Below are 18,377 nucleotides of genomic sequence, written 5' to 3' on the forward strand. Positions count from 1 at the left end.
GGCCGTACTTGTGGAAAAGGCATGGCCGAACTTGTAGTTATCAAACTAAAAACATAAACGAAACTCAAATATTAGGCGAGCGAGGAATCAGACCAATTAAAATCTCGCATAAATGAGCCTAGCTAGCTTGGAAGGTAGCTTTCTAAGCGCTAGGTTGCGGGTTCGATTCCCGAACCTATCTTAAACAGATAAAGTTTGTTCTCGAGACGGATAGCTTTCCTCCTCCCTGTTCACCTTCTCTGACTTTGGAAAGATAAAATCTTTGTTGTTGTTTCCTCGATATAACCTTATAAACAGAAAGGGGAAAAATGTATTAATTTCTTTTTGTATTTGTGCCAAAAAAATATTTGGTAATTTATGTCAAGGTAGTTAGTTATAATGTTATTTAATTTGATTTATTATTATTATTATTATTATCCTACTATAAGAGCTACATACCTACTTTGTTAATTGTAATTTAATTAAACATGAAACATTAACATATACCTTGTTCATATAACAATTAAAGCTAAAAATTCCAAACATCCTTATTAGGTAACCTTTGCCATTGCTGACTGTTCCCACATAACAATAAAAAATAATATCAGATTTTATGCACATTCTATAAAGTCTTAATTGTATCTCTTACTTCGCCATTCAAATAAAAAAAGTAGAGCTCACAACTTTCAGGTCTCTCGCACATTCGAAGCGTAATCGGGCGACTTTTAGGTATGTGCGAGAGACCATATTCTCGAAAATCCGATTTAAAATAAAAAGTTCAATCTGTAAAGCAATCTTGGTTCCTGTTACAATAAATTAACATTAACATAAACATATAAAATATATATAACAAATATAAAATAAACAAGAAATATAATGCTGGCACCATGTTCTGTAATTTTTTTGTTAGTTTACCCTACAATCCTACATTTTTAACAATGAGAAGCTAAAAAAGTGATACCTATCTAACTAAAAAAAATTTTCATATTGAACCTGTTCTATTTTCTTCAATGAAAATACATAAATTCGCAAAACGGGCTCCACCGCACCGATTTTACTACATTTTCTTGTACCGCGCGGGTATTTATAACATGGGTAGTCTTTCCAGAGCTGAGTTTCTTGAGAACCGATTAGTTTCCAGAAATCAACGTACAAAATGTATAAATCTCTTCATGTCTATGTACGAGTTTCACGATATCGTTTCAGTAACAATATTGTTACTTCTGATTATCGACTACAATTTGAGTCATTGACATCTCTGTCGTGCCATTTGTCCCGTTGTATCGCCTCTGTTCTGGTGATGGCACATTGGATTTTGAAATAGGTGAAACTGTGAACGTGGAAGAATAGGAGAATTTAGTATTTTGGTCTGGTTCATCTGGTTTGCGTGATTTTCTTATCTTAGGATCAGGTATATTACTGGTGGAGCGAGGAGATGCATCGCTGGAGGGTGAGCAGCCACTGAACGCTCTAACAGGTATTCTGGAGCCACTGGACTTGCTAGAAATGCTAGGAGATTTTCCTCTTTGAGGAGAATTTCCAGATGGGGAAGGTGACTTGGATGGGATTCTTCTTTTATTTGGCGAAGGACTTTCGCCATTTGTTTTGTACAAGTTGCTGTTAGTGATTTTGTTAGTGGACGTTTTTAGAGCAAGGATTTGTTCGTCTGACAAATTAACATCAGGAGTTGTCCTGTCATTCATGTTGTTTATAAAGGTTTCTGTTTTGGACGGTGAAGTTATTTTGTTTGATTCCATCAATGTTGATTTGGAGAATGAAGATATGCTACCGTTCATAAGTAAGGACTCATCTGTAGTGAAGTAAACTCCATTTTTGAATATTTTACTGTCGTCACACTCCTGTTCAAGTAACGTCATATCTTTGTCTGAAATATCCAAGATTTCATCATTATTTTTATCTTCGTCTACTTTGATTTCTGTAACGTAGGAGTTCATATTAGGAGGAGGAGAAGTGGGTAGATCAGGAGGTTTGTCTTCAACGCTAATATTGAGTGCGGTCACGTAGGCATCGTTCACATCCAAGTCGTTTTGTTTGGCTTCCACGTTTGCTCCAGAACTTTTGTGCCAAACTCCATTTATTCCCTTGCTAAACTCAGGAGGAGGAGAAGTGGGTAGATCAGGAGGTTTGTCTTCAACGCTAATATTGAGTGCGGTCACGTAAGCATCGTTCACATCCAAGTCGTTTTGTTTGGCTTCCACGTTTGCTCCAGAACTTTTGTGCCAAACTCCATTTATTCCCTTGCTAAACTCACCGTTCATCTCTTTTGAGAAGTCACCAATGATATCTTTTATAAAACTACTATTTTCCACCATTTCTTCTTGGGAGTCTTCTGATTTGCTTTCCTTTTGAACGATAGTTTGATTTTCATTTATTTCAACTGTTTCCACCTTTCTTTTACTCAGTGTTGATCTCTGGGCTGGTCGTGGATTTTCGTGGTCTTTAATTTCGACCGTACTTTTCACCAGAAAGGTTTCGACCGTTGGAAGTTTTTCATTTTCAACATTAATATGTGATATTTCTCGTTCTTCATTTTCAATATTAATATGTGATATTTTTAATGGAGTTGAACTGACAAGCTCTCCATCCGACATATCTGCTAGATCAGGTTTTACTAAAATTTGAATATTCCCGCCCACCAAAAGAGTAAATAGCAAACAGTGTTGCCAGATCATGCGGATCAGTTGGAGGCTAGATTTCACTACCAGCCTGAATTACCCTTGCTAAATAAATAGCAAAGGTTGAGTGTGAAGGGCATCCACTCGTAAAATTTGTAGCCAAAACCAAACGTCAGCCCAAAGCAAAGTTAAGGCTGATTGAGAGGCTGACGAAAAACGATGACCCCGTCTGTACAAAAGAAAAGGTAAAGAAGAAGAACATGCAAGTGTGAAAGAAGATTGCTCACAATGCCAACGTCTATGTTAGGGCCCTATTTGGGGCAATATCATGTTCATCCGACTTTACCAAAAAAGAGATAGTTAGTTAAGTAAGTTGGTTGGTTGTTTTGTTACTTAGTTTGTTTGTTTATTTGATAGAGGTTTAACATCACTGTATTTTTACTGAGAACTGTATGGGCACAATACAGAGGTTTAACACACCACTAAGGTCTTTGCTGACGGGAATTGTACCCTTCATTCGGCGGCAAGCTACTTCCCTACTTACATTTTGGACCTGAGCAAGCTCTTCATTTTACTGAACTTAGCATAGATTTCCTGTTTCCCACCTAGAAAGCTATACGTTTTATTTCAGGGAATGGGTTCAGAAGGAGCTTTCAATCAGATTGTCAATATTAACGCTGACTATATCACTGAAATGGACGAAAACTTGATAGTTACTGGTGAGTGAGAATCCTTGGACCTGAGCAAGCTCTTCAGTTTACTGAACATAGCATAGATTTCCTATTTCCCACCTAGAAAGCTATACGTTTTATTTCAGGGAATCGGTTCAGAAGGAGCTTTCAATCAGATTGTCAATATTAACGCTGACTATATTACTGAAATGGACGAAAACTTGATAGTTACTGGTGAGTGAGAATCTCTTTTTCCTTTCCTTGGAAGAGGTTTGACAGAGGGAACTGTAATAAGGTCTTATCTGCCCAAAATCGAAGAGAGGGAAACAAGATAGAACAAAGCCAGCCGTTCCGAGAACGAACGTTTTCTATTTAGGATAAAGTATGCCGAGGCTGGAATGGAACTCTCTTAAAAGGCAGGCGCACTGCCTTCTAAGCTAACTAGGCTGTCCAAACTGGTCATGAATTAATTTTGGAGTTCTTGAAAATATTACAGAGAGATACAATCAAAAAATTTATTGACGGACTGGCCAAAGTTTGGGTTGCCAAAACGACACAGCATACAATATGATTCAATTTGATTTCCTACAGGTGAACTGACCCCAGTGGCTAACACTGCTTATGATCTCCGCACACCTAAATTCCTGGGCAGTGCTTTGAAGGAGTTGACTGAGCCTGGCTTTGACTTCAACTACTGCCTTAACAAATCTTTACTCGAATCGTCTGGATTTACGTTTGCAGCGAGGTATGTTACATGTAGCTAAATATTGGTATTTGTGAATTACTGAGGGCCGATCTTACCACTGAGAGTTAACACAGTGTCAAGGGTTTTCTTTTCGGCGGGAACGACCTACTGCCCGTAGTGTTAAAGCGCCTAATTATAACAATTAAAGCTAAAAATTCCAAACATCATTATTAGGTAACCTTTGCCATTGCTGACTGTTCCCACATAACAATAAAAAATAATATCAGATTTTATGCACATTCTATAAAGTCTTAACAATTACTAAGAGCCGATCTTACCACTGAGAGTTAACACAGTGTCAAGGGTTTTCTTTTCGGCGGGAACGACCTACTGCCCGTAGTGTTAAAGGGCCTAAAAGGGGGGAAAAAGGGGTTAATTTTACGTCACCCATTTGAGCTACACAGGTCAGTATTTCTGAACTCTGGATTAACTGAAAACTCTCTTTAGTAGGATCGGACATAATAAGTCTAATAATAAATTTGTATTAGTCCGCGGTAAGTAATGGACGTTTGATAAAAAAACCCCCCAATGGACATTTGGTATGAAAATGATTAAAATATGCTTGTAAGAATGGGCAAAGATCTTTTCTATCCCTGGAATTTTCCTTCCACAGAGCTTTGGATCCAGAATCTGGACGCTACATGGAAGTTCACACTGATCAGCCTGGAACTACTAAGAGTCGATCTTATTACTGAGAGTTAATACAGTGTCAAGGGTTTTCTTTTCGGCGGGAACGACCTACTGTCCGTAGTGTTAAAGCGCCTAAAAGGGGGGAAAAAGGGGTTAATTTTACGTCACCCATTTGATTTACACAGGTCAGTATTTCTTAACTCTGGATTAACTGAAAATTCTCTTTAGTACGATCGGACATAATAAGTCTTATAATAAATTAGTATTAGTCCCCGGTAAGTAATGGACGTTTGATAAAAAAAACCCCCCAATGGACATTTGGTATGAAAATGATTAAAATTATGCTTGTAAGAATGGGCACAGATAGATCTTTTCTATCCCTGGAATTTTCCTTCCACAGAGCTTTGGATCCAGAATCTGGACGCTACATGGAAGTTCACACTGATCAGCCTGGAATTCAGTTCTACACAGGCAATTATATTCCCGAAATGTCCGGCAAAAAAGGAGCGACCTATACAAAACACTGTGCCTACTGTTTTGAAACACAAAACTTCCCCAACGCTGTGAACATAGTGAGTTGAACTTTTTCAGACCCATTAAAATCTCGCATAAATTAGCCTAGCTAGCTTGGAAGGTAGCTTTCTAAGCGCTAGGTTGCGGGTTCGATTCCCGAACCTATCTTAAACATATAAAGTTTGTTCTCGAGACGGATAGCTTTCCTCCTCCCTGTTCACCTTCTCTGACTTTGGAAAGATAAAATTTTTGTTGTTGTTTCCTCTATCTATCCTTATAAACAGAAAGGGGAAAAATGTATTTTTTTTTTACTTTCTATTACTACAGTATAGCGGAGCTATACTAGTAATGAAAGTATTGCAATCGGTCCAAATTTTCAAAATCGGCTAAACATATAAAGTTTGTTCTCGAGACGGATAGCTTTCCTCCTCCCTGTTCAACCATCTCTGACTTTGGAAAGATAAAATCTTTGTTGTTGTTTCCTCGATATAACCTTATAAACAGAAACGGGAAAAATGTATTTATTTCTTTTTGTATTTGTGCCACAAAATTATTTGGTAATTTATGTCAAGGTAGTTAGTTATAATGTTATTTAATATGATTTTTTATTAATTTTTTTCAGTCTACATTCCCCAACAGCATCGTTCGTCCTGGGGAAAAATACAAACATGTGGTGTCCTATTCATTTGGAGTTCAGCAGATTTTGTAAATTGTAAACCATATTCTAGTGAGAAACCTATTGGACAAATTAAAAGAATGATACCTACTTAATGGTCATCTAGTTGGTAATAAAACATCCAACCTCAATACCATCCTGACAATAATGAAATCCAGCCAAGTAAAAAAAAAAAAAGATGGACCCTATCATATTGGTGTATATCTACTGTGACAAAATCACTGCTGCTTAGATTGATCAAAAACTACTGTGTTAAGAGTAAAGGGATATACTTGCACATTGAGATCATGTTTGTCATATTTATTCCATTTTTTATTTATATTTAAATTATACTTAATTTTTACTCCTTTTTTTAATTATGTACATAATGTGTATTTGCCCAGTGTAATACTACAACTTTAGATTGTTCCATGGATAATGGTCATCTAGTTGGTAATAAAACATCCAACCTCAATACCATCTTGACAATAATGACAAAGTCACTGCTGCTTAGATTGATCAAAAACTACTGTGTTAAGAGTAAAGGGATTGAGATCATGTTTGTCATTTTTTTCCATTTTTATTTATAATTAAATTATACTTAATTTTTACTCCTTTTTTTAATTATGTACATAATGTGTATTTGCCCAGTGTAATACTACAACTTTAGATTGTTCCTCAGAAAGGTTTCGACCGTTGGAAGTTTTTCATTTTCAACATTAATATGTGATATTTTTCGTTCTTCATTTTCAATATTAATATGTGATATTTTTCGTTCTTCATTTTCAATATTAATATGTGATATTTTTAATGGAGTTGAACTGACAAGCTCTCCATCCGACATATCTGCTAGATCAGGTGAAGACTTTCCACTGTTAGGCGATACCAAACTGTCAGAATCATCTTCAGTTTGTTGAATTGCTTCTTCTAGTGTTCCAAAAAGAGAAGCTTTTTTCAAGTTCGTTAAACCAAGTCCTTCCATTCGGGGCTCTTTTAGAGGAGCCTCATCCAAAGACGTTTCATCTAGAGGTGGGTTAGGCGCTTTTCTCTTCTTGGAATCCCTAGGGATGCCATCAGTAAGTTCTAAGGACATTGCTCGCTCCAACACACTGGCCGGCACTTCTTCATTTGTGATCCTCGATAGATCTCCCAATGATGCTGCTTTTCTATCGGACTCATCAGATATAGGGATATGAGTAGCGTTAAGTTCAATGGTTGTGCTACTACTGTCAGTGCTGCAGTCTGGTTCTGCATGCAGCTCTACATCCGTTGTAAGTGGAGGAGCAGGAGCCTTTCGTTTTGATCTTTTTCCTCCATCCCCTTCAGTAGAACTAAAACTGTCCGTTTTGCTGACCATACTAATGGGACTTGATGCCTCTCGTTGAGCTGCAAATGCTTTCTCCTTGTCCAAGAATGACTTGAGTACATCTTGTGAATTGTTTACAGTCACGTTCATTTCATGAGGAACATGTTGGTTACTTGGGACCATATCAATAACACAAGAGTCCGGTGTATCAACATGTTTAGTGTTTGCTATTTCCAATGAGTTTTGCTTTTTATGATGTGGCTGGTGCAGTTTGTCTTTCAAATTCTGCAAACCTTTTGCTATGATGGATTTGACGTTTGTTGGTGGAGATGGAGTTTTACAATCAGTCTCGTCAGTTGCTTGACATTTGTTGGATAAATCTATCTCATCAAAGACTTCTCTCTCGTTGTGAGACTTTTGTGTTTTGTTATGCTCAATAAGGATGCTGCTGTTATTTTCATTCTCCATAGTAAGAACCACAGGTTGGTTGTTTACTTTGAATTCTTCTGGTTTCATGTCCGGAAGGACGCGGATTCCAAATTTGTGAGCTTTGTCTGGTTTGGAAACTGTATTGCAAGGGGAAATATCTAGGACCGCAGGTTTGGATTCACTTGTCTCGTGAACAGACCTGCCTAATAGATAGGTATATCCTACATTGGTAACGCAAGTCAAACACACAGCCATATTATTACACATAGGTATACCTCAGATCTCAAAACCATAGGGTGTAAGGTGAAAAGAAGTCTGCAGTCTGCTTGGTCTGATTTCTGACTATCGTCCAAGTTTGTGTGTTAACCTTGGAATCTTTGTACCTTATTCGTCTTGAAATTTTCAAGTCAGGGTGTAAACTGGTACCAGAAGGGTTCCATACTCTCTCATTATATCGATTGTAATAGCGTCAAAGTCGTCAAACTTTGTAGAGGCGAGGGCCCCGAAATAGGTACTCTGGAATTATATTGTACCAGTTTCAGCTATGCCTAACATAGTGTCTAGTTCCGAGAGTTTCGTGCTCAAGGTGACTGCAGTCTGTTAATGATCCGACTGAAATTACTAGTTTGAAAAGTAAAAAAAAGCAATTACCCGATGAAACTTTACCTGCCGAGTTCCGAGACGGTGTACCTAGAATTAGTCGACCTATACCTGCTAATATTCTTTTTAGTTTGTCCTTTTGTATGATTTCTCAGTGTCATCAACATCACTGAAAGTACATACCAACTTTAGCCTTTTGGTTTGGCCTGGCTATTTTGGGTTGCACCTACTCAGCCTCGTGAGAGTTGCAAGTTGCAACGTTGTAAGGACAGTTGAGGAGTTGGTTTCTGGATTAAATGCCAGTCAAACGGCAAAGTGACTCTAGTCCCAATTAATCTGACGGTAGCAGAAGGAGGAAAAAAGTGATTTAAGAACGAGGCGATGTTTCAAGAGGCCGTCCTATTAGTAGATGAAGTACAAACCCATACTGTCTCGCAACTGTTTTGAATTTGAATTAAAGAAATTTATTTGTATGAGAGAGAAAAGAGACCACCTTACTAGACATAATACAACTTGCCTTAGTGAAAAAGGGTCTCAGACATATTATCATAATTCCATTCTGATTAAGATGAGAGATGTTGTTCGATAGATTAGAGGTGTATTGTCAGCTCCCATGGCGTAGTGGTCACTGCGGTCGCCTTGCACGCGGGAGACCCGTGTTCGATTCCCGGCGGGGTCAAGAAATTTGTATCATGAAAATGATTGATTCGGTGACTGGCTGTTGCGGGGCCCAGTCAGCCTCGTGAGGAAAATGAGTAGCTATGTAATATAAATGCGCTTAGCGACCGGTGCCAGCATGGTAGGTAATTGGGAGCTGGATTATTGCGATATATGTATTTGGAAAAATCCTACCATGCTGCAGTGAGCACTAAAAGTTGTGAAATAATAACACAAAAAAATATATATATTATTATTATAATATACGATTTCATCTAATTACCCACCTGGTTGGATTCGGCCGGATTCACTAGCAGGACCCCGATGTGACACTTCCTTCACGTAGATGCCATCTCTCATGTTCCCATAGATATTGAACCCAAGTCCTGTAAAGTCGTGGCTCCTCAGAGGTACAATGTTCTTGGCTGGTTCTTGCTGAAATAAGGAAGAACGAAGAAATCATTTAGTTCTTGCTGAAATTAGGAAGAAGAGAACATTTGGCTGTTGCTGAAATTAGGGAGGATACATTTCATAAGATCTGAGCGCACGGCATCCGCAGTGCGCCAGGCCAAGTTCCAGTTAGCACTTTTGTGTATCTTTAATACATGAACCCTTTCAGTAGGTTATCTTTACCGTGAATGCAGGTAGTGAAAATAAATTGATCAAACTCAATAGTTTAGGACTTCAGGGGCTAGTTTCAGGTTCGTGGTTTGAGCCTAAAGTCTAGTCATGGACTTGAGCACTTACCCCAATACAAGAATCATCAAGAGATTTCGTTTTGGCATTTTCATTCTGAGCGGACACGAATTCGGGCCATTTGATTCCCTGAAACACAAATCAAAGAATTGACATAAAAACACGGCGTTAACACCGATAGAACGTGGGAGTGCATCACCTACATCCTTCGTTACACACTCTGTTGTATTTTGTATAGTTATAACTGTTATAAAAGTAAATTTTTGATTTGTCTAATCTATGGCACTAAAAAAACGAACAAAATGATTTCAGTAACTTCTTACTATAAGAGCTACATACCTACTTTGTTAATTGTAATTTAATTAAACATGAAACATTAACATATACCTTGTTCATATAACAATTAAAGCTAAAAATTCCAAACATCCTTATTAGGTAACCTTTGCCATTGCTGACTGTTCCCACATAACAATAAAAAATAATATCAGATTTTATGCACATTCTATAAAGTCTTAATTGTATCTCTTACTTCGCCATTCAAATAAAAAAAGTAGAGCTCACAACTTTCAGGTCTCTCGCACATTCGAAGCGTAATCGGGCGACTTTTAGGTATGTGCGAGAGACCATATTCTCGAAAATCCGATTTAAAATAAAAAGTTCAATCTGTAAAGCAATCTTGGTTCCTGTTACAATAAATTAACATTAACATAAACATATAAAATACTAGCTGAATTCCGTCGCTTCGCTCCGGAATCCCGCTAGTTCATCCCGAGGCATGGCCGTACTTGTGGAAAAGGCATGGCCGAACTTGTAGTTATCAAACTAAAAACATAAACGAAACTCAAATATTAGGCGAGCGAGGAAAAGTTTTCTCTCCCGCAGTCTCTGCACTCTGTGTATTTCTTATGGTGATTTTAGCGATCAAAAATTGATCATATCTCAGGACCGGTTTAGATTTTCGCAAAATCCTTTCTTATTGCACACCCAGACCATAAAAGGAATATTCCTACCAAATTTAAGCTTTCTAGGTGTTGTGGTTCTCGAGATAGAACGATCAGTGTGTGAACTATGAAATGTGAATGAGTGAATGGATCTCGTTCTTATAATATAAGAAGAACAAGATCCATTCACTCATTCACATTTCACACACTGATCACTCTATCTCCAGAACCACAACACCTAGAAAGCTGAAATTTGATAGGAATATTCCTTTTATGGTCTAGGTGTGCAACAAGAAAGGATTTTGCGAAAATCTAAACCGATCCTGAGATATGATCAATCTTATATTATAAGAACAAGATCCATTCACTCATTCACATTTCATAGTTCACACACTGAATAATGCTGCAGTGAGCACCAAAGTTGTGACATAATAACACAAAGAAATTGCATTTACATTTACAATACCTTTGAAGGCGTGATTATCGAAGGCAAACTTGTCTCCCTTCTCTGGATCAGCTGTCACCAAGACCAAGTGTTCTCCTGAAATCAAACAAAACAGGACACATTAACAATTAGGTCTTACACACTCTATTCACTCTTTTATTGAATGTTCCAGTCTCAGAACACCTGACATCGGAATACTTAACCCTCCTAAACCATTGTTCTGGGCCTTGTTTTAGGATTCTCAAACCCGGGCCCTAACGCTTGCTAGGCGAGAGACAAACACCTCTATCACTATACCTACTACCAAAGCAGCAAGGTTCAACAAATTCCCGAGTTTCGCATCTATAGAATATTTCAGATCATGAATCTCAATAGTCACCTTTTGAGACTGAAGTTCTGGGTTCATTAACTGAAGATAGAACCGTAGAGGCGCAAGTTAATTATAAATTCATAACATATCCTCTCCTTCTCAATCAAAATAATAATTTCATAGACCCAAGGTTATACGGCATTGTTGAAGACATGAGATCTCCGGTGTTCTTCTCTTTGTTTCTTTTTATTCGTACCTATGGCAAAGGAATTCGATGAATCGAACCAAGCTGAAGTTAAAATTGAGAAAAGAGTTCCAAGTCAACAAGAAACACAACAAGCATCAAGATACAAGAAATGGCCAGAAGGACAGTTCTCTAGATATCTATCTTAAGCTTAAGTCTAGCGCGGTGATAACGATTTATATGTATACCTCTACTGAACTGATGTGTTATTTATTTAAACCATTTGTTGTGTTGTGTGCTAGCTTTCTAGCTGTGATTTCTAAACCAGGAATAACCAAGGCCTGCGACTATACTTTCATGTTGAAATCAATGTTGACTTCTAATAAGCATGCTAAGCTGATATTGTTTGGGCAATATACCTCTACTGAACTGATATGTTATTTATTTAAATCATTTATTGTGTTGTGTGCTAGCTTTCTAGCTGTGATTTCTAAATCAGGAATAACCAAGGCCTGCGACTATACTTTCATGTTGAAATCAATGTTGACTTCTAATAAGCATGCTAAGCTGATATTGTTTGGGCACACTTGCAGAGGATACGTTGACACATTCGGACACATTGCACCGTCCAAAATTTATTCCAACGTGAGACTGTAGAGTAGAGTGTAGACCCAGGAACCCTACAATCCCAATCTCGTATGCACATAACTAACTATATTACCTATTTTTGAATAGGAAAAGTGAGTTCGTGCAGAGGATACGTTGACACATTCGGACACATTGCACCGTCCAAAATTTATTCCAACATGAGACTGTAGACTGTAGAGCAGAGTGTAGACCCAGGAACCCTACAATCCCAATCTCGTATGCACATAACTAACTATATTACCTATTTTTGAATAGGAAAAGTGAGTTCGTAGAGTGTGTAGACCCAGGAACCCTACAATCCCAATCTCGTATGCACATAACTAACTATATTACCTATTTTTGAATAGGAAAAGTGAGTTCTATGTTTGAACCCGACACTCGATCTTACATTTAGCAGAAGATTACCAAAGTACGGATACCATCTTGGAAATTCAGAAGCGGTCATTCAATTAATTTGGCAGGGAACCAAAAACATTCGAAAACAGAATTCTCTTAATGAATATGTAGGAGATATACCTAACAAACCAATCCTACCAGACCTGCCTAATAGATAGGTATATCCTACATTGGTAACGAAAGTCAAACACACAGCCATATTATTACACATAGTAGGTATACCTCAGATCTCAAAACCATAAGGTGTAAGGTGAAAAGAAGTCTGCAGTCTGCTTGGTCTGATTTCTGACTATCGTCCAAGTTTGTGTGTTAACCTTGGAATCTTTGTACCTATTTCGTCTTGAAATTTTCAAGTCAGAGTGTAAACTGGTACCAGAAGGGTTCCATACTCTCTCATTATATCAATTGTAATAGCGTCAAAGTCGTCAAACTTTGTAGAGGCGAGGGCCCCGAAATAGGTACTCTGGAATTATATTGTACCAGTTTCAGCTATGCCTAACATAGTGTCTAGTTCCGAGAGTTTCGTGCTCAAGGTGACTGCAGTCAGTTAATGATCCGACTGAAATTACTTGTGTGAAAAGTAAAAAAAGCAATTACCCGACGAAACTTACCTGCCGAGTTCTGAGACGGTGTACCTAGAATTAGTCGACCTATACCTGCTAATATTCTTTCTAGTTTGTCCTTTTGTATGATTTCTCAGTGTCATCAACATCACTGAAAGTACATACCAACTTTAGCCTTTTGGTTTGGCCTGGCTATTTTGGGTTGCACCTACTCAGCCTCGTGAGAGTTGCAAGTTGCAACGTTGTAAGGACAGTTGAGGAGTTGGTTTCTGGATTAAATGCCAGTCAAACGGCAAAGTGACTCTAGTCCCAATTAATCTGACGGTAGCAGAAGGAGGAAAAAAGTGATTTAAGAACGAGGTGATGTTTCAAGAGGCCGTCCTATTAGTATAGATGAAGTACAAACCCATACTGTCTCGCAACTGTTTTGAATTTGAATTAAAGAAATTTATTTGTATGAGAGAGAAAAGAGAAGAGGTTAACAAATGTACAAGTATTAATTATTGTAGATACAAGTGTAATAAGTATCCACAGAGAAAGTGTAGGACGTGTATAAGGATAGGTATAATGCTTTCATATTCCATTGATAGTCGAGTAAACATAGGCTAACATAATCCTTTTATTTACATTTTGATACTAAGATCCTATTTCTTTACACACTCCACGGACCTAATGATCCATAAGTCACGCTGTCTTGTAGGTAGATACCTATTTACTAATGCTATTAGCTTACCTATTATACTTCTAATATCCATCATTAGGCAAATTTGACTTCACACTTGATATACTACTTAGGTAATCTTAGGCATTCTAGGATTTCTAGGCACTTAGTGTGCCAGCAATGACCGTCTTTCAATCAAGAGAGTGGAGAGTGTTTTGTTTGTGGTAAAAATGTTATGGTGCATCGAATCATTCGAAACCCATAGGTACCCATTGTAGGTATAGAGTTACATAAGAAATAAGGTAATACCTACAGTGGAAACGGTTTTTGGGCTTCCGACTTTCAGTTCGTCCGATATCCCTATTTTGCATTTGATTCATCGGCATCGTAGGAAAAATTCGAAAGCGATGTAACCGCAAGCATAGAGATTAATGATATCTATACATTTACTGTTCAGTACTGTACTGATTCGATCTCGCGACTTGACGTGCCGTCTCCTCATGTAACGTGAATCGCGTGAACTTTTGTCGTCAAAAATCTGATCTACATAGAAGTTAGAATGTTTGGCAATAAGTAATTTGGTACCAGTAGCTCACCACTTTACTCTGTCCTATTTATAGTGCAACATCCTATTTTTACCTCAAAGAACAGGTGTGCATGTGCCAATCTACCAATATACTTCTCAATGAGCAGTGAGCACAGAGCAATTAGGTAAGTACCACCTACTCATTTATTCAGCCACAAAGGTTAGTATCTCAGAGAGGCAGTGGGTAGTTTTCAGTTCTTTCTTCCATCTTACATCAGATATGTACGTTATGTGATGTTTCGTATATTGAGACATCGCGCTGTGGACATCTTCACATGTCGAAATCTTATCTTGACGGGCATTTTGAATCAAGACAATGCCGAGAGTAAGATACCATTGTTAAGCGCCCACGTCTCCGCACAATGGGACATGTTGTCTTCTGGATGAACAAAATGTGTGTTTAGAGGCATGATGGGATGGTAATGATTTGTTGTCCTTTGTTTAATGTTCTCCTGCATGTAGGCTTGTAGTGTTACAACTAGGCCAAGTGATGTGGGACTGGGGTTTGATGTTAGATGTTGCTCTGATGGATCAACGCAAAGATGGGGAATAATTGTACGAACGAAATTACGAAAAGAACGTCGAAGTGTAGAATTTAAGGCGGGGATTTTTCATGTACAATTAAATAACCTCATTGGCCGAGTGAGTGTCACACTAAGCTTGCACGTCGGAGATCCCGGGTTCGAAATTTTTCGGCTCTGAGTTTGGAGTTCGGGGTGCACTTGGTATGTAGATCTTTGGCATACGATTGTTTCGATCCCAGCCAATCCGTCCAAGAGTAGTCTAAACCTCTAAACAATTAAAACGGGACTGTCCAGTCCGGAAATCCTCCTTTATCAATATGCAAGGACCAACTCGTGAGTCTAGAGTTGCAGATATTAACTCTCTCCTTAAGTGATACCTGTAAGATAGCCGATGGCCCTTCTTCTACGGCTTACACCAATACCAGCTGAGACGTAACTGATAGGACGATAGGTCACTGTATTTGGACTCCTTTATATGTTCATATCATATGAGTTCATTTTTGAAGCCGCTCAAGACCGGTGGTTGACAGGCTGCTAATCTGACTTCACGGTATAGCCGGTCCAAAGCCGGCCACTCACGTGGACGATAGGTCACTGTATTTGGACTCCTTTATATGTTCATATCATATGAGTTCATTTTTGAAGCCGCTCAAGACCGGTGGTTGACAGACTGTTAATCTGACTTCACGGTATAGCCGGTCCAAAGCCGGCCACTCACGCTCAGACCGTCTGGCAGACCTCGGACGGTCTGAGCTTGGCCGGCATAAGGGGACCAAAGATTCCATGTGTTAGGAACTTATCGGGATGCCAAGTTGACTTGAGCTGAACAAGAGCTATTATGTATCTACCTATGTATAGGAGTATATGTACAAAATACATATATTATGTACTCTACTCATATGTATATGTTGTACAGGTACAGGGTGATTGAATATAGTCAACAATCTCGGAACACCACCTGTTACGCAGAGAGCGGATGGGTCACAAATTCGTAATCGGTTTGTAGAAAGAACTGACTTTGTAGGTACAATGTATTAGAGCCAGAGGCGAGCTGGGGTCACGTAAAGTAGGAGCGCCACGGGCGAGGTGAAAGGAATTTAAAAAGTAAAAGAAGAGGTTCTAGGTAGCAGTTGCATTATTTCCTCTCGGACTTTAGAATCTTTGGATATTAATATAAAATATGTTATGCAGTTTCATATGGAGCTACAAGTTAGGGAATCCTCAATTGAGATTTCAAAGTTGGGCCTCCTGGGGACCAAATAGTGTGAATCACTTAGCCACCCCCGCAGCCCCTGTTGCACAAGTGGGCCCCATAGTCAATCGTATTTCCCGATTCCATTTGGTCCTGAGAAAACTCAGCTTTTCGTAAAATCCCGAACACCTTTTCTACGTCTGTACGAACAAAATGCGTATTTTCCCTCCAAGCCCATGTTTTCGCGCTCATATTTGAAGTGACGCACCTTACGTGAAAAGAGCACACAAAACCTTGAGATAAGTAATGACTATTTGATTAATGATAAAGAATAAATTTCTGGTGAGGCTGAGAGTCTCTTCACATTTTTGCGGGTAGGCTTTGGGTATTGTTCGCCATAAGTATCAGATATTACTTATTCGACAAATCTTGAAGTCCAACCTTCAAGTTCTGACTTTTGAATTGGGATTCAGTGAATCCGATTCACTGAAATGTGTGGGCTGTTTAGCTTCAGAGCCAGAATTTAATAAGTGATACGTAATGAAAATTAAGAAGAAATTTTAATAGTGTAATACTTAGGAGCCCTATTTGTCTTTATCAAACACAATCAAATTGAACGTTGTAGATTTTATAAGGTACACACCTGTACTGTTTACCTTTTTAAACGTCAGGTTTGTTTGGTGGAAATGGAATCTGTAGAATTAAACATAGTGACGAATGATTGGAAGCAGAATGTGAGTGACAAGATGGAGCTTGGTAACATTGGCGATATGAGCAATGGTATTGAAAATACGGAGATGCAAACCAATGGTAGCGGATCGAATAATCAACTAGAAAATGAAAAGAAACAAGCTGAAGAAACCGCAACAAATAAGGACCGTCCTGAAAGTTCAACGAAAACCATACAGAAACTGAAATTATCTTGGGCGAAAGGAACTAAGAATCTCAGCAGGCAAACGGCGAGCCTTTTCAATACGGTTGAAACATGGACGACACACATTATCAAACACGACAAGATGGAGGATCAAGCTGAGGTTGACAAGTACTTTGGAATCATTGAGAAGAAAGGTAACTTGGCGCAGAAAATGAAAACCTTGTTGAAAATTTGTGACGAAGAGAAAAGCAAAGAAGATGAGCATGTGACAGTTGCTGATACAGACGTGCACAAGGAAGATTTGTAAATTCTGATAACTATTTTATTAAAATTATATTGAACCGTTTTATCTATTGACATGAAACATCTGTTCTCTATGGAGAAGTAGATTAGTTATCTAACACACAATCTCATACAAGGTGATTAGGATTAGGTCAAGCTTACCTATTATACTTCTAATATCCATCATTAGGCAAATTTGACTTCACACTTGATATACTACTTAGGTAATCTTAGGCATTCTAGGCACTTAGTGTGCCAGCAATGACCGTCTTTCAATCAAGAGAGTGGAGAGTGTTTTGTTTGTGCTAAAAATGTTATGGTGCATCGAATCATTCGAAACCCATAGGTACCTATTGTAGGTATAGAGTTACATAAGAAATAAGGTAATACCTACAGTGGAAACGATTTTTGGGCTTCCGACTTTCAGTTCGTCCGATATCCCTATTTTGCATTTGATTCATCGGCATCGTCAGGAAAAATTCGAAAGCGATGTAACCGCAAGCATAGAGATTAATGATATCTATACATGTACTGTTCAGTACTGTACTGATTCGATCTCGCGACTTGACGTGCCGTCTCCTCATGTAACGTGAATCGCGTGAACTTTTGTCGTCAAAAATCTGATCTACATTAGGTCAATACTAGCATCATCAATAACCAATATGACTGGATTGGTATCTCTAGCATCTACATCTCCGTTAGTTGATCCTAAGATGAGCAGGAAGTTGTGAGAGGAGTAAGGTTCAAATCAGCAGGGGATGTACGGTACAGTGTACATTGAGTTACACAACAACCCAATCACATTCCTAGATAAAACGACAAATAGCTCTATCGTGACTGCATCTGGTATTCTCGTAATAGGAATCTACCAAATGCTGCTCCGTGGATCTTCCTGTACCCAAATTAGGTCAATACTAGCATCATCAATAACCAATATGACTGGATTGGTATCTCTAGCATCTACATCTCCGTTAGTTGATCCTAAGATGAACAGGAAGTTGTGAGAGGAGTAAGGTTCAAATCAGCAGGGGATGTACGGTAGAGTGTACATTGAGTTACACAACAACCCAATCACATTCCTAGATAAAACGACAAATAGCTGTATCGTGACTGCATCTGGTATTCTCGTAATAGGAATCTACCAAATGCTGCTCCATGGATCTTCCTGTACCCAGTGGAGCCCCGAACTGGTTTGGTAGTCTACCTTTTTGCAAAATTTTCCTTTTTGTTCCAAACATTTTGGAGCCAAATTCT

The 18,377-nt window shown here is 38.5% G+C and overlaps 1 protein-coding gene across 1 annotated transcript; it reads right to left on the reverse strand.

The window, feature by feature from the left end:
• Positions 1 to 593: 593 nt before the first annotated feature.
• LOC108253231 lies at positions 594 to 14,622 on the reverse strand. Its single transcript, XM_026828315.1, has 6 exons — positions 14,586 to 14,622; positions 10,914 to 10,999; positions 9,569 to 9,646; positions 9,105 to 9,256; positions 6,556 to 7,763; positions 594 to 2,509 (listed from the first exon to the last, which is right to left on the reverse strand). The coding sequence occupies exons 1-6, from the start codon at positions 14,620 to 14,622 to the stop codon at positions 1,197 to 1,199; spliced, it is 2,874 nt and encodes a 957-aa protein (XP_026684116.1). The 3' UTR covers positions 594 to 1,196.
• Between the last annotated feature and the right edge of the window lie 3,755 nt (positions 14,623 to 18,377).

The sequence above is a fragment of the Diaphorina citri genome, unplaced genomic scaffold, assembly GCF_000475195.1.
Source record: "Diaphorina citri unplaced genomic scaffold, Diaci psyllid genome assembly version 1.1 scaffold1407, whole genome shotgun sequence".
NCBI classification, from domain to species: domain Eukaryota; kingdom Metazoa; phylum Arthropoda; class Insecta; order Hemiptera; family Psyllidae; genus Diaphorina; species Diaphorina citri.